At 51.2% G+C, this 26,901-nt stretch overlaps 1 protein-coding gene across 3 annotated transcripts in view; it reads right to left on the bottom strand.

Moving 5' to 3' along the window:
- CMTR1 (cap methyltransferase 1) overlaps positions 1-26,901 on the bottom strand; it is a 50,808-nt gene that overhangs the window by 4,220 nt on the left and 19,687 nt on the right. For all 3 annotated transcript variants that reach the window (XM_066239888.1, XM_066239971.1, XM_066239805.1), the window contains 15 exons: positions 25,625-25,696; positions 24,177-24,271; positions 23,994-24,066; positions 16,669-16,867; positions 15,825-15,943; positions 13,701-13,797; positions 13,249-13,381; positions 12,054-12,233; positions 5,790-5,846; positions 4,987-5,044; positions 4,458-4,526; positions 3,385-3,516; positions 2,372-2,494; positions 1,637-1,728; positions 835-903 (listed from right to left, as the gene is read on the bottom strand). In XM_066239888.1, coding sequence (XP_066095985.1) covers positions 835-903; positions 1,637-1,728; positions 2,372-2,494; positions 3,385-3,516; positions 4,458-4,526; positions 4,987-5,044; positions 5,790-5,846; positions 12,054-12,233; positions 13,249-13,381; positions 13,701-13,797; positions 15,825-15,943; positions 16,669-16,867; positions 23,994-24,066; positions 24,177-24,271; positions 25,625-25,696 — 1,568 coding nt within the window. The remainder of the gene's footprint in view (positions 1-834; positions 904-1,636; positions 1,729-2,371; positions 2,495-3,384; positions 3,517-4,457; positions 4,527-4,986; positions 5,045-5,789; positions 5,847-12,053; positions 12,234-13,248; positions 13,382-13,700; positions 13,798-15,824; positions 15,944-16,668; positions 16,868-23,993; positions 24,067-24,176; positions 24,272-25,624; positions 25,697-26,901) is intronic.

Here is a 26,901-nt window from a genome sequence, read left to right as displayed (position 1 = left end):
GGCCAGCCCTCCACTTCTGGGGACCACTGAAAAAACCTGGGAACTCCCATTGGGGAAGGTCCCCAGGGACCCAGCAACCTGGCCACAGCAATGGAAGCCGAGTCCCTGGGAGCTGCAGCTCGGGACCAGGCTGACTGGCCATTTGCAAACACAGAATGAAATTGCTTTTAGATTTTCAGAAGACTTCTATAAAAAGCATTCTCAGTCCTAGATTTAATTTTAACTAAGCATATTCATATTAAAAAGTACTTGATAAAGTATAAATAGACACCTTATTCTCTAGTCGTATGAGGCCCCAGAGGTATTAACTTCAGACCTTGGCCAAGCCACGAGCAGTCTGTTCGTCTGTCTGCTCCCGACTGCTCCTTCTCCTTTCCTCCCCGAGGACCCTGGAACTTGCTCACAGCCTAACACGGCAGCACACCGGCCTTCTCCCCAAGCCCAGGGAGCCCACTCCCTCAAACCATCCTTCTCTCCTTCATGTTCGAAACCTCCCATTCCCTTAGGAACCTTTCTCACTGACAAGGCCAGGTGGTATGCTAATGACACTCAGCCTGAGTGTGACTCACAGGGGAGTGCGAGCATCTTAAAGGAGGACACCTTAGCCCCTGGGGATGACTCTCCGTGGAGGCCCAGCAGGATGGGGAGTTCCTCTGGGGACAGGAGCCACCTGCCTAGCACCCCAAACAGTCACTCATCGAGAGCATCTTCTCTCCAACACCAGCCTCGCCTGGTCCCCTCCAGTGAGCCCTCCATCCCCTGCAGGACAGGACAGGACAGGACAGGGAGAGTGGGACAGGGAGGGGGCTTGGGAGGGAGAGATGCTGTGCTCACCTGATGGGATTCATGTCAGGCCGACTAGGCTTGGAAACAGCTTTCACAAATTTCTCAGCAAGCTGAATCCTACAATCCAAACAGACTCGCTCAGCTGCCAGCGAAGAGGCCTCCATCAGCACCCGCGCCAGGGCGTCTCACGCCAGTGGGAGAGCAGCACTCTGCCCCCAGGAAACGCCTGCCCTTCTCCAGCAGCCTTCCTGCACGCCCTCCCTCTCTCTGGGTTCTGGTCTCTAGTTCTGCTACATCTTGGTTTCCCTGAACTGTACCTCCAGCTGCATCCAGAACCTCAATATCGCTTTTACTGCAAATGTCTGCTCCATCACCCAAACCACAGCCACCACAGTACACTCACTCAGATGAGGCCACTGAGGAATGACGTCGGCATCATGGCGGCGCAAGATGTCCCCCTCTGTGACAACTCATGAGACATGCAGCCACCAACAGAGTGCCTCCAGATAAACTGGCTTAACTGGGACCGTCCAAGCATAAGACATGTTCTCCAGAGAAGACTCTCCTCCCCATGTGACCCTGTTGCTCAACCTTAATGCAAATGTCCCCTGCAATCTGAACAGCTGTGGCAAACAGGAGCGTGCTCGTGTCTCCGACCAGCAAGGCCCAAGTGCTAACTGAAGTGCCATCGCCAACTTCTCCCTCCACCCCTGGACGTAGCCCATGGGTGCAGGAGGAAAATTCCAAGGACAGCCTCAAGCTGAGAGGGCCCACAACGGGGCCGAGCCCTGGAGGCCGCTGCCAGAGAAGCGCCCCAGCCCCCCCCCCGCCCCCCAGGGCCCGGTCCGACCGCTGGTTGAAGTGCTGCTCCCGCACGTCGCTGCCATTCAGCACGAGGACATCGAGGATGTGGATCGCACTGATCTTCCGCTGGGCCTTCCCCTAGAAGGACAAGTATGCTGCCCGCCCTGCCAGGCATCAGCCTGGGTCCGCTCTGCCCACCACTCTGCCCACAGCCAGGGAAGGGACGGGCTCTAAACACAGGGTATTTCTTCCACCTCCCTTCCAGCTAATTCTCAGCACCAGACCGGCCCAGGCTTCGGAGCAGACAGAGATCTGAGGCGCTGGGTGATGAGCCCCCCCGAATCTCAAACCCAGTAAGACTCCACCGTGGTGCTCCAGCCAAAGGCCTGGCCTCCCACCCTTGTCCACTGTCCCGCTGACGATTCTGAGAGTCATCGCATGGCTGTAACATCCAAAGCTCGTGGGAAAGTTGCTGCTTCCCATGGGATCCCTGGTCAAAAACTAAGTCAGCAGCCAAAAACCACGCAGCAGGCCCAGTCGGGCCCTTGGCGCAGAGATGACAGAGGTCTCCTCCTTCACATGTGGAGACTGCGGCCCCTCCCACCTGAATACACCAGACAACTGCGCCAGGGGGAGGGGAATCATCAAGCCTCCCCTGGCCCTGGCCTGTCAAACGCCACACACAATGTCACCCCGTTAACTCAGGGAGAAGGGGCCAGGCTTCGCTGTCCCAGGTCCCTAACTGACACGGCCAGGACACATGAGCAGAACCAGCGCTGACCTCGCCTTTCAGCTCATGGACAATCTCCACAGAGAGCAGAGTGTCGCGGGGCAGCTCCGTCTTCAGATCCAGCTTGACCCAGCGGTCTGACTGGCGGCCGTCCCACGTGTAGATCTGCGACTTCTACAGGCAGAGAAAGGGCTGGGTCAGGCAGCTACAGAGATAGAGGGGTAGGAGCTCTGAAAAGGGCTTTTAGCTGGTAACTATAAGCTGATGGGGCTGGGAAATGTCAGATGTCTAGGAGAGGTCAGCCGGCTATACTTCAGTGACAAGGTAATGCTGTCCCCAGCAGCTCAGTGGGAGGGAAGCAGAGACGGGTTCAGCCCTGGTATAGGGACAGACCTCAGGGCGCCATTCAAGAGGCTCAAGTCCACAGTAAGTGGCCCTCAAGACAGATCCAGCTTAGCGGGCATGTCTGAGACGCGTCTGGTAAGGGCTCCAGACAGCAGACGGGGAAGGAAGTAAAAGGAGAAGTGTGAGAGGACAGAAAGTGAGGAAGGAGAGAGAAAGCTGTGCGGAGACAGGTCAGAGTGGAATGGACCAGCAGGAACGACTTCACCCGACCAAGCACCATGCCACCTGCCACGGCCTGCCTTCCGCTCGCCTTCGACTCCAGGGCCCAGAGGAAACAGGCAGTGTCTTTGCAAGAAGAGATGGCATGGGGTGGTGGCAGTGCTACCAAAACATGGCCCATGGCTCAAGCCAGATTAGCCTGCTGACCATCCTACCAGCCCAGGAAGCTCCCTATCTCAAAGAAAGAGGCAGTGTTCCCTTTAGCAATGCACACAGATGAACAAGCAAACACATGAACAGGAAGAATGAATGAATGAAAATGCAGGCTAACTCAGAGGAAGGAAGGAAGGAAAGTTTCAAGAAATACCTTCCCTGGGGTCACAGCGCCCGCTCCTCGGTGCCAAGTAAACACGCACTGAGTGTGGCAGGCAGCTGTCCAGCTTCCCAGACAGAAGGCAGGGTCCCACACCCTCACCGGTGGGAGCCAGCTGCAGACTTACCCCCAGGCCGAGAAGGAACTTCTGCTCACTGCCGGACACCATGCAGCGGTAGTCGAGCACTGGCCGGATCTTCTCCAAGGTCTTGGCGGTGAGCAGTGTGGGCTTATAGCTGAAGATGTCAATCTCAGTGCCCTGCAGCCCCGGGTCAGAGAAAACACGGCTGGGTTGGGGGAAGGGACAGGCGCTCAGTGTGGGGGCCTGTACAGGAGTGGGGGCAGGCTGGTAGAGGTGAGGGACAGGAAGCACTTGCTCTCTGAAAGGGCCCCTGCACCCCTGCCCTCTCTGACCAAGCACTAATGGGATCTAACTCTGTCTGCCTGGAGTGTCCTTTAGGACCTAGGGGAACCCGGGAAAGGAAACGCCACCACATCTCCAGGTGCAGACAGATTTACCTGAACTGTAAGGAAATGTCACCAGAATACAAAAGCCCCTTCAATAAAACTGAAGGCGAGGACTCGCCAGCAGTTGATTTGAGAGCAATTAACTCTTCTCCCGCCCCATTCAGAAAAATAGACACATGCTATTCTTTTGAGGCCGTCTTCAATCTCATTTTCAAAACCAGCACAGTGGTTTTGGTAATCTGGGCGGATTTAAATGAAACCCAGGGAAAAGCTGGAAGTCGGGTGTTCGAAAAAAACAAGGCAGAAGAATTCCAGGGCCCAGCTCACTAGAAACAGGACAGGGAGCCTAGGGCTAGGCCAGGCCCATCACAGAGCTCTCCTGGCAGCCCCTCTGGGCCTCTGCCAGCTCCCCTGCCCGGTCACCCCCCCACTCCACCCCCACTTCATGTCTCCCCTGCAGGCAGGTCTCAGGGGACCTACGCTCGCCAGGGAGTGCCAGTCTGCACCACACTCCGGGCGGCAGGAATGCTGAGCACAGCGGATCTGGGGAGAAGTCTTCAGGCCGCCGGACGGGCTCTTGGGGAACCCCATACCCGACACCACAGCTTCCCACCTCCCAGCCAGCCCCCTGGAGCCCAGTGGTGCCTGCACAGCCCTCTGGAGGCCAGGCAGCTGGGGTCTAGATTAGGCCTTTTTATTTTCACCAGATAACTAGTGAAAATAAAAACTTACCTGGATTAGCTCAAAGAACTTAGATTTTGGGTCTGAGGAAGAAGGAGCAATTCGAGCCTGGTCAGGGATCTGAAAACAGACAGCAGGGAGCTTTGATTTTCAAATGTACTTCTGACCAAAGCTGTGTTAGTCTATATAGGCGAGGGGGTGGGTCAGCCTGGGGACCTGCACACAGCCCGGGCTCAAGAGGGGATGGAGGAGGAGAAGGCAGTCCCTTCTCCCTTTCGGCCCCCGGGAGCACACCTGTGTGCCACTGCCCTGTCCCTGGGGCTCTGTGCGGCCAGTGCTGCTACTCGGGGCCGCCAGCAGCACCACAAAGCTCGTTCCCCTACCCCGTCCTTTATGACCCAGCTGCAGGCCACGCTGGCAGTGACAGGCCAAGGGGCTGACTGACACCCACAATGCTGAGACTTCCAGCTCTGGAGGCTGTGGGGGCAGGCAGGCTCCTCATGGGGCAGGGGACCTTCAGGCGACACGGATGGGGCAAGCCTACTGCCCTGGAGCAACAACGGGCTGGGGAGACACTCACCCCCCAAAGATGAAGGCACTGTTTCCGGATCTCCGCCTGCCGAGGCTCACTCAGGGTCCTGGGAAAATGAAGGCAGCAAGTGTTGAAAACCTCCATGAGGTACAAGGAGTGTGCCTTCTGTTCCCCTCAGATGCCCAGAGAGGAGGCCCGCAAGCATGACCGTGGGCACACTCGGAGCCACGCTGCCGTTCGCCCGGAGTGCTTGTCACACTCACAGGCCCTGCTCCTGACGGGGGAGTGCAGGTGTACACGAAGAGGGATGTGTCTTCACCACCACAACGGGGGGGGGGGGGGGGGGGCCTGCCCTGCTGACCGCCTAGACCCGGGCTCCCCACCCACCCGCCTCCCAGTCCCCCAGCGGTACATTCTGACTCCTCCTCCGCTGACACAAGCCCCATAAGTCCAATGCAGTGGCCATCACCGTGCCCCAGAAAGCTGATTACTCTGCTGGCCCCTTCCGGCGGTGTTCCCTCACCAGTCCCACCTCCCCCTCTGGTCACTCTGCATTCTATGTCCCGAGTTATGTATTCTGTATATCTCCCCAACACACTGCTAGTAACTTTCTTGTACCCTTTCCTAGGATACCCTCAGCTTCCCAGAGACACCGTACAGTCTTCCACTCCAGGGCAAGGTTCCTGCCAGACGCTTCTCTGGCATGCCTCAGAGACCACAGCGGAGTAGGAGACAAAAGGGTACATATTCTTAAATGTTTGTTGGAATAAAATAAAGAGCTCAAGGGGAGGAGCAGAACGAAGAGAGGTTCCCTTAAAATAAGTGAACTCTGGAAAGTGGGCAGGACTCACGTGTCTTGAACAAAGGCATGGATTTTGGCCAGAGCTTTGATCTGCAGACTACAGTGGCTAAAAGAGAAAAAATAGTTGATCTCAGAAGGATTACCAAAAGACAGAGCCAGGAGCCATCAGGACAGAAAAGTTCAGCAGAAGCAGCGACCATGTATATTTGGGGGAAGGGCTGGAGAAAAGAGAACACCCTTGACTGCACCCCAAAGCACAGTTTCATGGGCCCACTGAAGGCTGTGGGGAAAGTAGGAGAAATGAGTCACACCCTTCATGCACTAGCTCCCGAGTCCTGCTAAAGGAAGGTTCTGCGCCCACCCTTACTAACATGAAGGTAGCAGTGAGCTGATCAGAAACGGAGCGGCAAAACCCAGACCCAGTCTGCAGACTGCTGACTCAACACACCTACAGCTGCCCTTTCTGCTTCAGTCTCCATTGCTCTTTTACATACACTGGCATTTCACTTAAAACTATGATAGAGCAAGAAAATAGGACCTCTTGATGAGAGACTAAACAGCCCAACAGGACAAGACCTAGAGATGGTCCCAATGTTGGAATTATCAACAGGCCTTTAAAATAAAAGGATCTACTGGAAAAGGTGTATAATATGCATAAAAAGATGAAGAATATCAGCAGAAATAGATACCATATTTTTTAAAAGTAAATAAAAATTATAGACATGAGCCTGACCAAGTGGTGGCGCAGTGGATAGAGCGTCGGACTGGGATGCGGAGAACCCAGGTTCGAGACCCCGAGGTCACCAGCTTGAGCGTGGACTCATCTGGTTTGAGCAAAGCTCACCAGTTTGGACCCAAGGTCGCTGGCTTGAGCAAGGGATTACTTGGTCTGCTGTAGCCTCACGGTCAAGGCACATATGAGACAACAATCAATCAACAACTACAGTGTCGCAACAAAAAACTAATGATGCTTCTCATCTCTCTCCGTTCCTGTCTGTCCCTGTCTATCCCTCTCTCTGACTCTCTCTCTGTCTCTGTAAAAAAAAAATTATAGACATGAAAAATATGATATTAGAGATGAAGAATGATTTTGATGGGCTTAGCAGCAGACTGAACGCAGTAAAGAATCAGAAATTTGAGGACAGAAAATCGAATTGAAACACAGAGAAAAAAGCGATACCACAATAATAAGTAGTTTAACATAAATATATGGTAACTGGAATCTCAGAAGCTGAAGAAAGAAAAAATAGGACAAAAATATTGACAATATAATGGCTAGGAAGTTCCCCAATTGATGAATGAAATCAATATATAGACATAAGGTGAAAGAACCCCAAGCAGAATCCATAACAACAACAGCAAAGAAAAGCCCTGGCTGGGTGGCTCAGCTGCTTAGAGCATACACCTGAGACGCCAAGGCTGCGGGTTCAATCTCCAGTCAGGGCACATACAAGAATCAACCAGTGAATGCATAAATAAGTGGAACAAAAAAGTGATGTTTCTCTTTCTCTCTCCCTTCCTCTCTTCCTAAAAAAAAACAAAACCTTTTTTTTTTTTTTTTTTTTTTTTTTTTTTTTTTTTTTTAAACAGAGGCAGAGATAGACAGGGACAGACAGACAGGAACAGAGAGAGATGAGAAGCATCAATCATCAGTTTCTCGTTGCGCATTGCGACTTCTTAGTTTGTTCATTGATTGCTTTCTCACATGTGCCTTGACCGTGGGCCTTCAGCAGACCGAGTAACCCCTTGCTGGAGCCAGCGACCTTGGGTCCAAGCTGGCGAGCTCTTTGCTCAAGCCAGATGAGCCCGCGCGCGACCTCGGAGTCTTGAACCTGGGTACTTCCGCATCCCAGTCCGACGCTCTATCCACTGCGCCACCGCCTGGTCAGGCAACAAAATCTTTTTTTAATTTAAAATATATACATATAAATACATAATGGTAAACAAGCTAAAAACAAAAGATGAAAAAAACTCATCAATGTGATCAAATAAAGGACATGTGACATACAGGGAAACAATGGTAAGAATAATGGCTGACTTCTCATTAGAAAATAAGAAAAGCAGAGAGCAGTATCATTTTTATTTTTAAAGTGAGAGGAGGGGAGATAGAGACTCCTGCATGCACCCCAACTGGGATCCATCTGGCAACCTCCAACTAGGGCCAATGCTCGAATCAACCGAACCACTGGCTGTGGGAGGTGAAGGAGAAAGAGAAAGAAGGGAGGGTGGAGAAGCAGAAGATCGCTTCTCATGTGCCCTGGCCGGGATCAAACCTGGGACATCAACACTCCGAGCCAACACTCTATCCACTGAGGCAAATGGCCAAGACCGAGAACAGTAAGTATCCTTAAAGTGCTGACCGAAAAATATTGCCAACTTTGAAATCGGTATCTTATGAAAATATCCTTCAAAAGTGCAAGAGAAATAAAAATATTTTCAAAAGAAGCTAAAGGAATTAGCCTCCAGCAGACTTGCACTATAAAAACAGGCTAAAAGAAATTCTTTAGAGTAAAGAGAAATGACTCCAAATAGAAACCTGGTTCTGCAGGAGGGAATGAAGAACACCAGAATGACCTGACCAGGCGGTGGCACAGTGGATAGAGCGTCGGACTGGGATGCGGAAGGACCTAGGTTTGAGACCCCAAGCTCACCAGCTTGAGCGTAGGTAGGCTCATCTGGCTTGAGCAAAAAGCTCACCAGCTTGGACCTAAGGTCGCTGGCTCGAGCAGGGGGTTACTCAGTCTGCTGAGGGCCCATGGTCAAGGCACATATGAGAAAGCAATCAATGAACAACTAAGGTCTTGCAACGAAAAACTGATGATTGATGCTTCTCATCTCTCTGTTCCTGTCTGTCTGTCCCTGTCTCTCTGACTCTGTCTCTGTAAAAAAAAAAAAAAAAAAGATATACCCATATAAGTGTGTATATCTTTAAATCTCATTAAAAGAATATAGACTGTTTAAAATAAAAATAATGGCAATGTAAAGTAAGGTTTTCTAGAAAACGAGCACAAAGGAGGTTGGTAAATGCACATTTACTGTGATAAAGTTCTTACATTGTTCGTGAAGCAGAATACTTTTAAAAATAGACTTTGATAAATTAAAGATGCACATTGTAATCTCAAGAGTTAACAACTAAAACATAATACACAAAAGGCATAAAAAGAAAAAAAACCAAGAAGATAAAAAGAAAAAAGATATACTACTAAAAAATATTAAATTCACTTCCTGAAAAAGGAAGGAAGAAAGAGAGAAACAAAGAGAAGGCAAGATAAACAGACAGCAAACAACCAAGACAGAGGATTTAAACCCAAATATGTCAACAATCACAGTCCAAGTAAGTATATTAAACACCCCAATTAAAAGGTAGAGACTGTCACACTAGATAAAAAGGTAGACCCAACCATTGGTAAAATAAGTTTTATAATGTGATTTTTATGTTTGCTCACTTATAGTTTGCATTGAGGGCTGGGCAGGGCCAGGTATATGTGGTCTGTGAAATTGCGAATTACCCTCCTGCTCGGGAACGGCCATTGTTTTGCTAATGTTCGCTGGAGAAGAGGCAGAAAAAGCCATGTTTGTAGAGTGAGAGCAGAGTGAATGCAGAGTGCTGAGGAAGAAGCCAGTTTGTGCTGAGAGAGAGAAGTCACACAGATGGGGAATCAGAGTTGAGGGGCTTTGCGAGCTCCGCTGAGACTGGTGGGGCCTTTGATTCTAGGAGGAACCGGAAAGACTATACTTTCAGGGATCATTTCTATAGTTTGTAGAAGGAACCAGAGAAGATTCTCCTGGTTGTGGAACTGGAGAATGTGTCAGGGCTTTTTGTGAGCCCTGAGTGAAAGGTAAGTGATTTCCCCGTGTGGTGCTCGTTGGCCGGTGCAAGACTTTAATAAAGGAATGGCCCACAATTTTTTGGCTCCACTGTTTCTTTACCGTCTGCCTGAATCTAATGTGAATGGCCACAACGGCCAAACATCAAGCACATGCTATTTACAAACGCAAAGACAAGCCTTGGCCGGGTAGAGCAGCATCCCCACACACCAAGGTTGCGGTTCGATCCCAAGTCAGGGCACATACAAGAAACAACCAATGAGTGCACGAATAAGGGGAACAATAAATCGATGTTTCTCTCTCCCTTCCTCTCTCTCTCTCAAGTCAATAACACACACACACACACACACACACACACACGAACAGCTTGAAAATAAAAGAACATAAAAAGATAAACCATATAGGCCCTGGCCAGTCGGCTCAGTGGACTGAGTGTCATCCCAGCATACCAAGGTCCCAGGCTTGATCCCCGGTCAGGGCACACAAGAGAAACAACCAGTAAGTGCACAACTAATGGAAAAACTAAGTAAAACAATGAGTTGATGTTTATCTCTCTCCTCCCTCACCCCCACCCCCACCCCACTTCCTCTCTCTCTCAAATCAATGGGGGAAAAATAAGGCAAGTCATAACTGAACAATTATAATTGAAAACTTCAACGGCCCTCTTTTAACTAATGATAGAATTAGTCAAATGTCAATTAAGATAGAAGATTTGAAAATCACTATGAATCGACTTGACTAAATTAACATTCACAGAACACTATACTCAATAACTGCAGTTGGAATATTCACTGAGATAGATAATATGATGGGCCATAAAAAAAGCCTTAATAAATTTCAAAGGATGAAAATCACACAGAATATATTCTGAGTGCAGTGGGACAAAATCTAATAGGCATCTTAGAAATCCCAAAATATCGATATTAAATATCGCACATCTACATAATCTATAAATCAAAGAACGTATCATAAGGGAAATTTAAAAAATATTTTGAACTATATAATGATGAAAAAATGGTAACATATCAAAATGTGGGAGATTCAGCTAAAGAATTCAATATAGATATATTCAAATGCTATCAGTAATTAAATAAATAAAAGAAAATTATTAATTCCTTTATTCTTATTACTTTGGGTTTAATTTGCTTTTCTTTTTCTAGGCTCTTTGACTTTAGACTCTTTTTCTTTTAATATATTTATGTATTAATAACAAGATTATAAAGGGAAATTTATAGCATTTAAATAGACATACATATTTAAACCAGACAAGAACTTCAAAAGAATACATATTTAGAGACTAATATCCCTTATGAACATAAACACAAAAATCATTAATAAAATATTAGTAAATTAAATATGGCAATATATGAGTGATAACCCATGACCAACTAGAGTTTATCATAAAATGCAATATTTGTTTGCCATTTGAAAATCATCAATGTAATTCACTATGAATGAAATTAAAAAGAAAAATAATATCTATTGATACATAAAAAGTACTTGACAAAATTAAACATCTTCTTATAATAAAAACTCTCAGCAAACAAGGAATAGAAGAAAACTGTCAACCTGATAGAAGACATCCACAAAAAAACCTACAGCCAACATCATACTTAACGGTTCAACATTTGACGCTTCCAGTCCAGAACAAGGCCAGGGTGTCCGCTCTCAGCACTTCAACACCATACTGGAGGAACCAGCAAGTGCAATGAGGCAAGAACCAAAAACAGACCTACCATTAGGATCCAGCACGTGCACCTCTGGGTATTTATCCAACAGAACTGAAGTCGGGATCTAGGAAAGGTATCAGCACCCCATGGTCACTGCAGCACTACGCACAGCAGCCAAGATGTGCAAACTGCCCAGATGTCCACTGACCAGCGAATGGATAAAACGACCCCCCAAGTAAGCACTTCTACTGACTTGTGCTACCATACAGCTCTCCAACCGACCTCAAAACACTTCTAATGCCTGCCCACTCAGAAAACTGAGCCACTGTCGCAGCTTCACTTTACTACCACTAACAGGGAGGAGGAAGGACGATTACACAAGGTTAACAACAATAACACCATTCAGGTGGCACATCCAGGGAACTCGTGAAAGGCACAGGTTTGGTACCAGAAACGTCCAAAGCACACCGCGCACTCGCTTCCCAGCTACCTCCTGCCTCTACACGGGACTCGGCAAGGCAACAACCGTGGGGCCCTTCACAAACAGAAGTGAGGGGAAAGTCCTCCTGCCTCCAGGGGCACTGGACAAAGATGCTGTTAGATTTCACTGTCCTACCTTCAGGCTCCCATGGCTGGGGGTCCCCAAGGCACTCTAAGTCCCAGGGAGCCCTGGAACAAGCAGACCAATTCTGTTACCAATTTTTGAGGGTTGACAAAGTGATACCGAGAACCAGCATTTAGTCCTCCATTCTCTGGTCTTGATACCACCCCCGCCCGCCTCGAGCGGTGCTGGCAAAACCACCGGGTTTGCTTACCTCTCATTGGACCGTATCATGTAGTCGGTAAATTCATGGTCTCCCTTGATCACCTTCAAAGGGACCACAAGGTTGACATCGGAATCGGTGTTGCGCAGCTGGCTGAGTTTAATGTTGACCGAGAAGAGGTGCTCCCGCACGCCATCGATGCCCACCTTCAGGCCCTTGCACACCACGTACCTGGCAGGAGAAACTGCATCAGTCCACTGAGCGAGGCCTTCCCTGAGTCATGAAGCTCACCAGCCTTAAGCCTATTCACGCCAAATCCTTCCTCGTCACGTTGGGCTGTGTTTCTACTCGATGGCAGTGGTTCCCCTGCACATGCCAGGCTGGCCGCGTCACCAGGGCCCGGAGAGACCACCCATCAGACTCTCCAGGGGCGGGGCCCAGAGTCGTGTGTTTTTAATAAACCACCCAGCAGCTCGGATTGGCTGCACCTTCTCTCACGCTGTGCACAGGCACTGTGCCTCACCCAGGATGCTAACAGTGCTTCCGGCTGGCGGCCCCCCTGCCAACCCACGTCTCTCCAGGTTCCCTTTTCCTGGTCACCTTCTCCCTCCTGGGCCACACCAAGGACCCTCCACATAAGTGTGGTGACTCAGGCCTGTGGAGGAGGCAGGGGCTGAACTGATGTATCATAGAACCAATAAGATCCAAATCCTGACTCCTCTTGGCTTAGTCACTTTTTTAAAAGTCAAGGTTTATAACATAGCTTGAGTAGCCATGCCAGAGAAATGCACCAAGATTTGTGTTCTGACATTTAGCCCATGAAACTGATTAAAGTGGAGAGGGAACCCTGGCTGGTTGGCTCAGTGGTAGAGCGTCGGCCTGGCGTGCATTCGGCCTGGGTTCGATTCCCGGCCAGGGCACACAGGAGAGGCGCCCATCTGCTTCTCCACCCCTCCCCCTCTCTGTCTCTCTCTTCCTCTCCTGCAGCCAAGGCTCCATTGGAGCAAAGTTGGCCCAGGCGCTGAGGATGGCTCTGTGGCCTCTGCCTCAGGCGTTAGAATGGCTCTGATTGTAGCAGAGCGACGCCCCAAGATGGGCAGAGCATCACCCCCTGGTGGGCATGCCGGGTGGATCGCGGTCGGGTGCATGCGGGAGTCTGTCTGACTGCCTCCCCGTTTCCAGCTTCGGAAAAATAAAAAAACAAACAAAAAAAAAAACACACCTAAAATGGAGAGGGAAACCTCACCTCTCTGAGTTGGCTGGACGACTGGTAATCGGCTTAAAGAGACATACTCGTTCAAAGCAGCAGTAGAGCAGGTAGATGAGCCCCACGCTGAAGGGTGTGAACAGGTCAAAGGTCTTACAGATGAAGTGGCCTCCTGGATGAGACAGGAAACACCAGGAGCGGTCAGTGGGTTCTAGTCCCGGAGGTGAATAAGGTCATCTCAGGAAGTGAACATGACCAAGTCAGGGACTCTGGGGTCCATTAAAAGCCAGAGGCAATTTTAGGGGGAGACTTAGCTGTAGAGGGGACTGTGGGGATTCTATAGCTCCGTCTTTCCTAAATCCCTCATTCTGCCACCCGTCACCTGATCTAAGCAGATTTTTTTTTTAACTTCTGAGCCAACCCTGTGTATGCTCTTATCCAGCAGGGCCTCTAGCGGGGCTGGGGTGGGGAGACAGCTGAGGGAGGGTCACCTGTCCGGACAACAGAGAGCGCCATGAGGAACTGACAGAGCAGCAGCTGCTTGCTGAGGATCTCCTGCAGGTTCTCCTGTCCCTCCACGGAGAAACCCTGAAACGGGACAAGTGGTGAAGGCTGAAAAGGCAGCCCTACCTCATCGCCACTGAGATTTCTTCAAGCGTCCCCACTCATCTCCACTACCTGATGAGATACAGCCTCTGAACGGCGTTGCCATGGTCACACGGCTCATTATCAGCAGAAGCCAGCCCGATGGCGGTCCAGTGCCCTTTCCTGCTCTATCTCACCCATGGGGGGACCAAATCTGCTTTTCCACAAAAACGGTCCAGAAAGTTATAAAACTCAAGAATCCAAGGGAAAAGTAAGGCAGAACAGAGGCAAAGCCCTGGCTAGCCACACCCCAACTACAAGCTAGGAAGCAGAAGGGCCCAGTGGGCCTGACAAGACCAGGAACACGTGTGGTGTGACTGCTCCGTGTGGGCCCACCAGCCTCTGTGCTGACCGCTGAACGGGTCCCAGGGTAGTGACAAGAGAAACATTAGCAGAACTCTGCAATCAGTGATCTCTCTTTCTCTGCTGAACAAGGATTTACTCAAAAAAACCTCTTTTTAGTCCCAAGACCCCAAAGCTTCTCCCTTTAGCTGGCAGGGTCTCTGGCCAGGGTGTTTGTTTAAAAAATGTAAGTTGCCAGCCCTGGCTGGTTGGCTCAGTGGTAGAGCGTCAGCCTGGCATGCAGAAGTCCCAGGTTCGATTCCCGGCCAGGGCACACAGGAGAAGCGCCCATCTGCTTCTCCACCCTTCCCCCTCCCCTTCCTCTCTGTCTCTCTCTTCCCCTCCCGCAGCCAAGGCTCCACTGGAGCAAAGTTGGCCCAGGCGCTGAGGATGGCTCCATGGCCTCTGCCCCAGGCACTAGAATCGCAACAGAGCAACGCCTCAGATGGGCAGAGCATCGCCCCCTGGTGGGCATGCCGGGTAGATCCCGGTCGGGCGCATGCGGGAGTCTGTCTGCCTCCCCGTTTCCAGTTTCAGAAAAATACAAAAAATAAAGTAAAATACTGATCTCACCAAAAAAAAAAAAAAAAAAAAAAAATGCAAGGTGCTGCTCCTGAAGTGGCCTCCCCCCCCTGTGAGAGCCCAGCAGGGAGCACAGAGCCCACTTCATAGGGAAGTATGAGGCCAGGGGCCGGGGGAGGGGGAAAAGGCAGTTGTTTAACAGGAATAGTTTCAATTTAGCAAAATGAAAACATTCTGAGGATGTTTCCGAACAGTGTTAATATATTCAACACTACTGAACTGTACACTTAAAAACAGCTGAGACGGTGAATGTATGTTATATGTTTCTTATCACAATAATAAAAAGTGGTAAATGAGGCTGCTGTCCCTTACGCAGGCCCCAAGCCAGGTCTCTCCGACTCAATCTTATGAAGGTAACAGCTAAATGACCCAGAATCAAAAATGTTTAGCAATATCTTCCAAATTTATAGTTGTCCCCAACATGCATGACTGGTGCCACTGCCACTGTCCCTCTGGTCTCAGCGGTAGCTGACTCCCAGGGACCTCCTGTGCATCAGGACACTTATGAGAAAGCTGTAGCAGGCTCCCCCGGGGGGCCTCCAGCTGCTGCCCCAGGAATGGGCTCCCTGAATACCCACATCAGCCCGGCCACTGCCAGCCCCTGCACGCTCCCAGAACTGCTGCCTCGGTTCTGGGCCCATCAGGCAGCCCACCCAGGGGCCTAGGAGCGACCATGCAGAGACAGCCTCTGCCAGGAGCAGCGCCCCGGTGACAGACGACGAAAGTGTTCTTCCTGGTTAGCGCCGTCTAGTGCACCCTGGGCACGGTCCTCCCTCACCGTGTCTCACGGCCCGCCCAGGCCCTTGGAAGCACGAGAGGAGGACCAGCTGCTCTAAGCAAAGGTGTCCAACACGTTCACTGCCTTGACAAAGTTATCACTGAAAATAAGTACAAAAGAACAAGACCATAAATCAAACTTCCCCTACTATCTGAACCTTCCAGAATAGCTAAAGAGCTAATAAAATACAACAAAACCCCCCACAAGTCCCAAGCCTCTAATATGATAGATCACTAAAGCATCACCCTATGGAGAGCAGATCACCTACCCCATCGGCCATCAGAAAGTGGACACCCTTGCGATCTGTGTTATCCAAGACAAAGTTCCGAAAAGCAGTGATGTTCTCTGGGCGGGTGATGTCTCCATCTCCATCGATCCCACCCTCGCCTGGCAGGACACAAGACTCACATTAATCTCTTCAGTCCCGTGCACCCCACAAGCTGTGTAAAAGGCACCAGGCGGGCCTCGCGGGCCAGGAGAGCAGCCCCTGCGAGAAGCAGCTCCCACAGGACCCGGAGGCATAGACAGGGGTCCGTGGCACATGACAAAGCAGAGACAAAAGGAGTTAACCAGCCACAGCCATCCACTGCAACGGGGCCTTCCTGCTTAAGACCAAAGTTGTTTAACGAGCCTTTATTTCAGAACTAATACTGACTTTTTTAACAGGACTGTTAGGAAAGGACTTAAGATGTGCTGTCAATTCACAATGGTCAAGACAGAGTGGAGGGAACTGCAGTGGGCTGCCGAGCTGTCCGTTACCAGGGCTTTCCACACCCCTGCCCGGCAGGAGGCAGCCTGGCTGGAGGTGGGCGTGGGGTCTGTCAGTAACCCCACCAGTTGCCAGCAGTTTCCTATTTCCCGTCACCAGAGAGAAGACAAGGGGAGTGAGCATGGCTTGGCTGAGAGTTTGCCTGGTGGAGTGTGGAACCTGTACCCTGCCGGCCTGGGGCAAAAAGGGACAGAGCAGGGGGACCAAGACCTTCACGACGTGGACAGGGAACCGCAGGCTGAGAGACTGGGAAAGGACAGCATGGCAGGCGGGTGACAGCTGCTTCTGGCCTAAGGTCCCCACAGGGGACAGTCCGTGGCCTCGAGGCCTCTCTGGTCCCTACCGTAGTAAGGCTCGAAGAGCTCGCTGGAGGCCGAGTAGAAGTCCTCCAGCTTGAAGTCGTTGGGGCCCTTCAGGGTCATCCCGAAGCCCTTTGCGTGCCACTTCTTCCTCCATAGCACATACTCCGAGAAGCCCCCTGGGCCTGCACAGACGTCTGCGAAGTACAGAAGCTCCGCCTCCCGGTCCTTCACCAGTGGTTTCTGTGGAGCCAAGTGGCGGCCGAGGAGGAAGGGTAAAGGGTGGCTCAGTGGGGAGCAGGACGGAGAAGGCAGCCTTTCCCCAGCATAGTGCAGAGTCCCCGCCAGGGCCACCACACCCAGGAAATGCATCCTCTGCTGTCAACACCTTCGGGTGCTGCCCAGCGCTACCCCAAATTACCTGACGCCTTTCCCCCCACCAGGCCTCACTCGGACTCCTGACAAAAGCATCTCAATGGGCACCCGAGTGTGCTGCTTCTAGTTCCAGTATCTTGTCTTCACCACATCCTGCCTTACAAGAGTCCTACGTTACAGAGAGGGCAAAAGACACACCAAGACGCCAAGTGTCCTGCCTCGGGCCGGTCTGCCTCGAAGCTCCGTCAGAATCCAGACGCCTTACTGCTAGACCCGGGTGTCCTGGCCAGCCCCCGCTGGCGGGCTCTGACAACACCCCGTCTCGGCCCCAGCGCCTGCCTTCCCAGCCCAGAGCCTCTGCTCCCTGCTCCCCTGCCTCCCAGGCTCTCCCCTTCTTCTCAATGTTTTATTTACACTTACAGAAAAGTTGCAAAGACAGAGTTCTCATACACCCTTCACCCAGTCTCCAGTTTTACTAACATCTTACATTGCCATTGGTCAAAGTAAGACCCCGACACTGGCACACTACTACTAACTAAACTCCAGATCCAATCCAAGACACCCCAGCGCCTCCGGTCTCCTCCCTCCTCACACCCTGCCCCCCCCCAGGGGGTCTGGCACAGCGAGAGCTGACCAGAGCAGATGGAGGGAAAAGGAGACCTGATGTCCACCTTCCAGGCAGCCCTCAGAGCCCACACCCACCTCAGGGACAACTACTTTACAACAATCATCTGAATTTTTATCGGATTCTAGTTTTGGCACCTTGAGTAGCTTTCACTCTTAACTAAAAGTTACGCTGAGTGCAGCACTGATTTGTACTGTGTGTTCGCACTTCTCTTTCACAGGCCCGGGCCCTAGATGCTGAGTGTGCCTGTCCCGCCCCTCCAGAGTGGAGAGGAGGTGCCATCTACACTGGGGACAAGGGGCTGAGCTCGAGACGGCTGGCAGAAGAGGACCCTGACGGGCACCCAGCAGGAAGGGGGTTGGGCAGCTCAGCCTTGGTCTCTACAGGCTGACGTGGCTGATGGCTAGTCCAGTTCTGTGACTGCTACAGAAAGGTCAGAAAGCGTTAGGGGACTCGCATGACTGTGCCAGTCAAGGGCGCCAGGCACCACAGCCGCGGGTTGGGGGCAACCTGCTTCTCCACTCTCTCCTCAGTCCAGACCCTCCCTGTCTCTCCCATGGCACTCAGAGCTGTCACCCAGGTCCTGCCTGACCTCCTCTCTAGCTGACTCCCACACAGCAGTCAGAAGACTCTCTAAAATATATGGCCAATTATGTCTCCCCAATTAACCTTTAGCTATGAGTGCGGGGACTTGCCTCTCTGTGTCTGTTCCTCCTCTCTACCCTCTGAGCTCTTTACACCCCCAGCTGAGACAATCGCTTCCTCCTGGAAGCCTTCCCTGATCTCCCTAGAGCAGGGGTCCCCAAACTGCGGCCCCCTGAGACCATTTATCCAGCCCCCGCCGCACTTCCAGAAGGGGCACCTCTTTCACTGGTGGTCAGTGAGTGCATCCTGTGCTCCTGGAGTACTGTATGTGGCAGCGCCGCAAAGTTGCATAAAATATGTGCAGTGTGCATAGGAATTTGTTCATAGTTTTTTTTATAGTCCAGCCCTCCAACGGTCTGAGGGACAGTGAACTGGACCCCTGTGTAAAAAGTTTGGGGACCCCTGCCCTAGAGTGTCATTGTCTTGCAATATGCAATGTATTTATTCACCTGTCAATCCCCTTATCTAAGGGAGGAGAGCTAACAGTGATGGGATTCAAATAATTTAACAACCGGTTCTCTGCCCTAACAACCGTTTTAAGTATAAAAAAATATATACTGAAAGTAGCTTATCATTTCATGCATTTAATACTTAAATAAGAACAATAAAAGAAGTACACATAAAACTAGATTTTTTATGAGTTTCAAAATAATAATGAAAAAATATTAAATAACTGACAAAAAACAAAACTGTTAAGATATTTAAATATTGCTTCTCGATTGACGTCCTTGCAATGTTTTGCACCTGTTGATGGAATGAACATTACAATGGGAATTGGAATACGCTGCTCCACAGATTCCTTAAAAAAGAGTGAGGAATGGTGTCACCTTAGAGAGAACCCTGATGACGAGTACCATTTTAACAACCGGTTCACCGAACTCAACAAAAAAGTAGGTGTCGGTTCTGCCAGACCTGGTGTGAACTGGCTGAATCCCACCACTGAGAGCTAACCTTATCTTCAGAGAGCCGGCCAGGCTCAGCGGTAGAGCGTCGGCCTGGCGTGCGGGGGACCCGGGTTCGATTCCCGGCCAGGGCATATAGGAGAAGCGCCCATTTGCTTCTCCACCCACCCCCCTCCTTCCTCTCTGTCTCTCTCTTCCCCTCCCGCAGCCAAGGCTCCATTGGAGCAGAGATGGCCCGGGCGCTGGGGATGGCTCCTTGGCCTCTGCCCCAGGCACTAGAGTGGCTCTGGTCGCGGCAGAGCGACGCCCCAGAGGGGCAGAGCATCGCCCCCTGGTAGGCAGAGCGTCGCCCCTGGTGGGCGTGTCGGGTGGATCCCGGTCGGGCGCATGCGGGAGTCTGTCTGACTGTCTCTCCCCGTTTCCAGCTTCAGAAAAATACAAAAAAAAAAGAGCCGTCACCCCAGTAGATTAAGGAGCTGTTCATGTAACTCACGCCGGTCTTTGTGACTCATTACCAATGACTTCCATAACACTGCATCCTGTACGGTCTTACTACTTGGTGTGGCCTGCAGGCAGTAGCATGGGCGTCACCCAGGAGCCTTGCAGAAACAGAGTCTCTGTTGCTGTCCAGACCCTCTGAACCAGATCTGCACCTTAACAAGATCCCCAAGTAGTTTGCATGCATTTTTCAGTTTAAGAAGCAATGGTTTTGCCTGACCAGGTGGTGGCACAGTGGATAGAGCGTCGGACTAGGATGCAGAGGACCCAGGTTCGAGACCCCGAGATCGCCAGCTTGAGCGTGGGCTCATCTGGCTCGAGCAAAAAGCTCACCAGCTCGAACCCAAGGTCGCTGGGTCCAACAAGGGGTTACTCGGTCTGCTGAAGGCCCGCGGTCAAGGCACATATGAGAAAGCAATCAATGAACAACTAAGGTGTTGCAACGCGCAATGAAAAACTAATGATTGATGCTTCTCATCTCTCTCCATTCCTGTCTCTCTGTCCCTGTCTATCCCTCTCTGACTCACTCTTTGTCTCTGTAAAAAATAAATAAATAAAATTTAAAAAAAAAAGAAGCAATGGTTTTAAGGATTATTGATATTAAGAGTTTAAATAGAAAGTATAAAACACCAGCTGATTCCTGGGGACACATGTTTTAAATGGGCCAGATTTCAGAGACCTGTTGGCTCTTCACTAAAAAAAAAAAAAAGAAAAGAAAACTTTAGGGGAAACAGTTCTAAGACAGACATGGGAAAACTGGTGTTCACCATCCAGTCCATCTCTAGGTGACGAGGGCCTTTCCTGAGGATAGCTACCTAGCTTTATCAAAACAGCAAAAAAGTTTCTGGGAAAAGTGACTTTCGCTTAAAACAAACTTCTTCCTCCCCTGAGAAGCCCATTCGGGCAAGCTGAAATATGTAAATCCTTTCTCTCCTTCCCCAACACGCCAGCCCAGCAGTCTTTGTTCCTGAGCCATGGGTAGTTCATATTTTTTGGATATTCATTTGCACACAAAAGAAGACCTAATGGCATTCTCCAAGAACACTGCGCAGCACTTTCCTAACAGCGCGGTGGTAACAGGCAGGGGTCACAAGGTCAAGGCCTGGACTGGCCCGGCCCCAGCCTCTCCCTCCGGGTGAGCCGCGGGCCCAAAGGAAGTCTATGGGGAGGAAGGGGAATGAATCAACAAGAACATCTCACCTCCAAAAGAGGGCATAGATACGATCTCATTTTGTGATCCCAAGACATGGTGCCCTCAGCTGTGAGGGCGATCTGGCTGGCTAGGCGGTGTCCCCTTCCTTCCTCACTGCTCCACGTGCGCCTCCCCAAGTCGCACGCCTGGTCGAGGACAACCGTTCCCAATAGAAGGGAGGACCATTCTTTGGTCAAGGGGATAGGGTGGCTGCACTCCCAGGCTAGAGCTTCAGACAAGCTCTCGAGACACGGAGCTCTCAGGGCTGGGTGCTCACCTCTGCCACATACCGGCCGTGCAGTCAAGGGCAAGCACACAGTTTACGTCTTCAAGCTCAACCTTCCTCAACTGCAAACTGGGGCTAATGTAGGTTATTTCTTAAAACTGTTACAAGATTAAATACATTACCATACGTCAAAACCTTTATAGATCGTAAAATACTAAGCAAATGTAAGATATTAGGTTCACCTAGATCAACTATCTCGGAGTCACAGCTCTCGTCCTTTCCCATCTTTCTCTGTGTGCAATGTCTCCGTGGGCTCTTTGCCTCCACCATCTAATTTCCTCTGAAACGGCACTGAAACCTAGGATCCCCGTTCCGTTTCTGTCTCCTGCTCTCACTGCAGCAGCATCCCGGGCACACAAATTCCTCACGCTAGGTTATGTACGGTTTCTAATGTACCCAAGGAATCTAAATTCACTTCTGTCCCGGCCTCCTCCATTTCTTGTCTACAATTTATTTCCCTGCCCTAGTCTCTTTCCAACTTGTACCACAACCTGCACAACCAGATGCACACAGAAAAACCTGAGTCGTGTCCCCTCCCACTGTCTACCTCTAACCTCTCCACACCACCCGAGCTTCACGCTCTGCATCCACATGCTCTTATCTGCTGATGAGAGCCAGAGAGCCTGGCAACCCAGTGTGCGCATGGGCCTGGGGGCTTCGGCCACTCCCATCCTGGTGTGTGTGTGTGTGCCCGGGGCTTCATCCACTCCCATCCCGGTGTGTGCGTGTGTGCCCGTGGCTTCATCCACTCCCATCCCGGTGTGTATGCGTGTGCCCGCGGCTTCCGCCACTCCCACCCCAGTGTGTGCGTGTGTGCCCAGGCCTTCTGCCACTCCCATCCCGGTGTGTGTGTGTGTGTGTGTGTGTGTGTGTGTGTGCCCGCGGCTTCGTCCACTCCCATCCCTGTGTTGCGCATGGACCCGGGGCTCCAGCCACTCCCGTCTCTCCCTGGACGCTCTACAGCATCTCTGCTCACCTGCAAAACACACCAAGCCTGCTGGCCTTGGTTGTCACTCTGGTCCTCAGAGGAAAACAGAGATGAAAAGAAAGAAGAAAACCACTAGGGGCTGGAGAGAAGCCCCTTTTTATAGTGGAGTGCAGAGAAACATCTCTGGAGAGGGCAATTCTCCATGGCCACTAACAATCATTTCAGGTCAAGAAGCTGCCCAAAGCCTCACAAACATGGCCGCTTTTTCCTATGTGACTAACAGCTCCACCCTCCACCTGCGTGGTACAACCCTGGTGCCTACTTCATTTTCCTGACAGCAAAAGACAATAACCAGAGACGAGCTGCTGGAGGCGTTTTCATTCAAAAGCCCAGAATGACGCTGTGGCTTCCCAGCAGCTTGACAGAGCTCCTCTGCCAGGCGGGGTTTAAAATCATCTGGAGCTCGGAAAATTAAATCAACATTACATCAACCTAATCTTCTCAAGATGCTAATTCCAAGAGCCCTTTTGTGCTGCCTGCTGGTGCAGGAAAACGGGGAGGGAGAAACGACTAAAGGTGGGGAGAGCTACATGCCAGCCGTGCCAGCCTTGCAGCAGGGAGCCAGCAGGGAGGGAGGTGGAGCCGAAACACTCAAGAACCCGGAAAGGACGTTCTCTTAGTATGTGGACAGCCAGGGACCTGATGGAAGGAGGCGAGCACAGCAGAAACAGGCACAGAGAACAAACTTTCCATAACTGGGCAGAACTGCTTTGAAACCCTGACCAGAATGCTAGAATGAAATGTTCTTTATTCTTTCTCTGCCATCACGGAGAGTCTGTGTTCAGAGCAAAGGGACGTGGCAGAGCAGAAATCACTTTGCTTTATCCCTTCTTGAGGAGGGCCACAGCCTGATGACCAGGATCCTGCACAAAGCTCATTCTAAGAGGCAGGAGGGGAACGTGGCCGTGTTTAACACCGCAGACCTAAGAGCTGGAACAGCTCTTAAGAGCCTTTCGCTCCTACCCTGGCCCTCCAGGAGGTTAGAAGGGCTAATGTCAGAGACAAGGCAGGTATCAACTTACGTGGCACGCCCTGTGTGTAAGTGCTCCAGTCCACGTCCCCCTCACTGATGGCAAGTGGACCCATGGAAAGATCCAGATGCCCACATTCCATTCAACTCACACATTTCCCAGAACACTGCCCTTTCAGACCAGAAACAGCACCCAGATCAGATGACATCAGCTCCCTGTAAGGACTGCACACGCACCCGCCCACTCTACCTCCTCCCCGGTAGAAAGGCAGCAGGCGAAAGCCCCCCGTCACAACTGGCCCTCCACGCCCCGGCAAGCTCAGAAAGGCTTTCCAGACATCCCAGCCCTGCACCCTCACCGGCTCTCCAGTCCACCAGAATGTCCAGAACCGCACGCCTGGGGGAAAGAGACCACATCTGTCTCACTCAAAGCTTCACTCCTGGTGCCCAGCACCGTGCCTGGTGCAAAGGAGGAGCTCCACAAATGCTGTTTAATGAATTCAGGAGGAGGGCCCATGCTGTCACTAGTGGCCTCAGCTCCCTGCTCCCTAGGCCTCTGGATGCCACAGCTGTTGGTTTATCCCGGGAATGGCCCTTCTCTACTGCTGCAGCCCTGTCCACCGCCACTTGGAGTGAGCAACAGGATCTGCAGTCGGGCGCTGGGGCTTTGGGCCCGAAACCCTAGAGATGATGCCTACTGGGCACTCTGGGACCTCGAGAAGCACTGTGCGGCCCCATGCGAGCAGCTCAGGGCAAAACAGGCCTCTAACAAAAACTAACTCCACCGCATAGTAGGTATAATTGCTGTGCACAAATGGCAATTTCTGAGCCACTGAAGCTTAAGCCCATTTTAACATTATCAGTTCAGAAGCAGAAATGTGTTCTCACCCCGTAAGAGTCCCGTGGATTTGTAAAAATGCGATCAAACACAAAATCCATGTTAGCCATCTTCATTGCCGCCCTGCAACGAAGAAAGAGAAGCTGCTCAACTCAGCACCAGACATCGAGGCTCAAAGGAAAGGCAGAGGGGTCCCTAGGGGGGAGGGGGGGGGGTGGGAGACGTCCTCTGACCTGTTCAAGAAGAAGACTCCCCGGATCATCTCATAGGGATTGGCCCGGGTCCGAGCTCGCCGCATCTCCTCGCCGTCCAGGACATCAAACACACTCTGCCCAGACAGAATTACAAGCCCCAGGGTGAGCCTACCCCCCGGGGATGGGACAGGGCTCTTACAGCCTGCGGAGCCCAACCAACAGCCCTCCAAAGAGCAAAGCTCCTGCGTATCCCAGCTCTCAAACGACTGGTTGTGTGACCCTAGACAAGTTACTCAATCACTCTGACCCTCAACTACATCCCCGATAAAACAATAAAAAATAGCCTGACCTGTGGTGGTACAGTGGATAAAGCATTGACCTGGAATGCTGAGGTTGCTGGTTCAAAACCCTGGGCTTGCCTGGTCAAGGCACATATGGGAGTTGAAACTTCCTGCTCCTCCCCCCTTCTCTCTCTCTCTCTCTCTCTCTCTCTCTCTCTCGCTCTCCCCCCTCTAAAAAAAAATGAATAAATAAAAATAATTTTAAAAAAATAAAAATAAAAAATAAATAAAAGCCCGTCCCTGGCACGTGGAAAGTGGTTGATAAATGGCCCCTGTGGCTGTTCACAGGGCCCCTCCTGGCACTGCTAACCCTCAGAGCAAGGCTGTCCCTCCACTCCAGCTGCAGTGTCCCAAGGGACTGCTCGAGTCTGACACGAGGCCTCTCTCCACTGGGCCTCACCAAGAAAGGGTGAGGAAACCAGGACCCGGATTTCGATGGCTCCTATCACACAGCAGGGATCCCTCCTCCCTTCTCCAATTTCCTCTCTCTAAAAAAATGCCTCACTTCACATGAGCACCAGTCACCGTAAGGACACTGCCAACCCTCTGCCTGTCAGAACACCGCGCTCTGAGAGGCTGGTCTGAGGCCGCGCGGCTTCTCCGGCCATGGCCTCCTCAGTGTCCTTGGCTCGTGCTTACTTCCTGGCCCCAACATCAGGCCCCAAGCCACCAAGTGATGGCTAATGTTCACCCAGCACCTAGGAGCCTCACACCCAGTGTTTCATTTCACTTTCACAGCAGCCCTGGGAAGTATTTTCTCCCTCTCTTCTAGATGAGGGAAGACAAACTCAGAGAAGCTAAAGCAATGGGCTCACGGTCACACAGCAAAGAAAAAAAAAGCTGCAAAACTAGGCCTTGAATGCAGACCAATCTGATGCTAAAGAATGACTCCAAACCTCTCTCACACCAGCCTCCCCAGGAACACGGTGGCCCGCGCACTGAGACTAAGTGGACCCTTTCCTGGCTACAGACCACAGGGACAGCACACACAAGGCAGGACACGTGAAGAAATGTACAGGCTGCACACCTGATCTCCAGGAAAGCGCCCGCTGACCTGAAGCCCCGCACACCCAGCGCAGAAGAGCTGGGGAAGCCGCCCGGCCCCCCGAAGCCCTGGTCCCGGCCCTGGCCCTCGCACGGCCTCACCTTACACTGCAGCACGCTGTGCAGCAGGTCCTCCCCGCAGAACTCCGTCTCGTCTTCGATGACCAGCTTCCGCTATGGGGAGGAGAAAGTGGTCAGTCATGGCCATGCGCGGCTGTCCCTGGGGGGAGGGACAGAGAAACTAGGGCTCCCAGGGAGCAGAGCAGGGCCCGAGTCTCTGCCAGGGAACAGCCATTCCTGAGAGGCGTAAGGAGAAGACGCCGGCCCTCCGGCTGCACGCCAGGTGTCTTAAGCCAAAGCAGCCCCCCGGGTGCCCTGACTAGAGCAGCGAAGGGACATAAGACTCCTGGATGCTGAGGCTGAGAAGGCCAAGGGGAAGGAGACCTTCCAGTTGTATGTAACCAGGGCAGGGGCAGAGGGATGGGGCTAGCCCAGGATCCAGCCTGTCCGCCAAGCAGCAAGCCTCTTTCTCTGGGATGAGCAGGAACGCAGGACACTAGACACCGACCTGGTGGCGCCTTAGAAACAAGGGCTCGAGAGAGCCTCACGGGAAAATCGGGTCCACCCTTATGTCTAAGTGAGGCCACCTCTAAGCCAGTGCTGCTCACACGGGGTGTCCTCAGGTTCACCCTCTTCAAAATCGCTGAGGACCCAAGAGCTTTTACTTATGTGGGAGAGGTGAGAAAAACTCAAAATATTACTTCAGTTTAAAAAAATCAATGTGTTAACATAAATATTTGTATGAAAACTATTTCCAAAAATAATTTAGTGAGAAGAACTGCACTATTTTCCAGTTTTGCATATCTCTTAACACCTGACTTCACAGAGGACACCTAGATTGTCCTTTCTGAATTGTGACATCGCATCACAGCCTCTGGAAAGCGCCACTGGATACCTTGTGAGAAAATAAGAGTGAAAACCCTTTTCCACATCATTATGAAAATCACTTCGACCTTGTGGACCCCCTGGAAGTGTCTCGGAGATCCCTGGAGGACCCCACACTTTGAGAACTGTTCTTAGACCATACTGATTTTGTAGATATCTACTTTATTCTTTCAATTCAAGAGAAGGACACGAAACAAATTCCCCCTCATTACTTTCTGAGGCCAGGTACAGTGCCTTTTCATCTACCCGGAACAGTGCCCAGTAGCGACTAGAATAAACACACATGTATAATAAGCTCCTCTAAAAAGCATCCACGGGGAAGATAAAAGTTAGGCATTTTGTGTTGTCTTGCAGGTTAAATGGCTAGGAGACAAGAAAACCCTGTCTGCCACATCTTCCAGGAACTTATCTATAAGGCTCTTGATACACCCTCT

Source organism: Saccopteryx bilineata, chromosome 1 (genome assembly GCF_036850765.1).
Source record: "Saccopteryx bilineata isolate mSacBil1 chromosome 1, mSacBil1_pri_phased_curated, whole genome shotgun sequence".
NCBI classification, from domain to species: Eukaryota; Metazoa; Chordata; class Mammalia; order Chiroptera; family Emballonuridae; genus Saccopteryx; species Saccopteryx bilineata.
The sequence above is the reverse complement of the archived record's forward strand: the minus strand, read 5'-3'. Positions and strand labels throughout refer to the sequence as shown.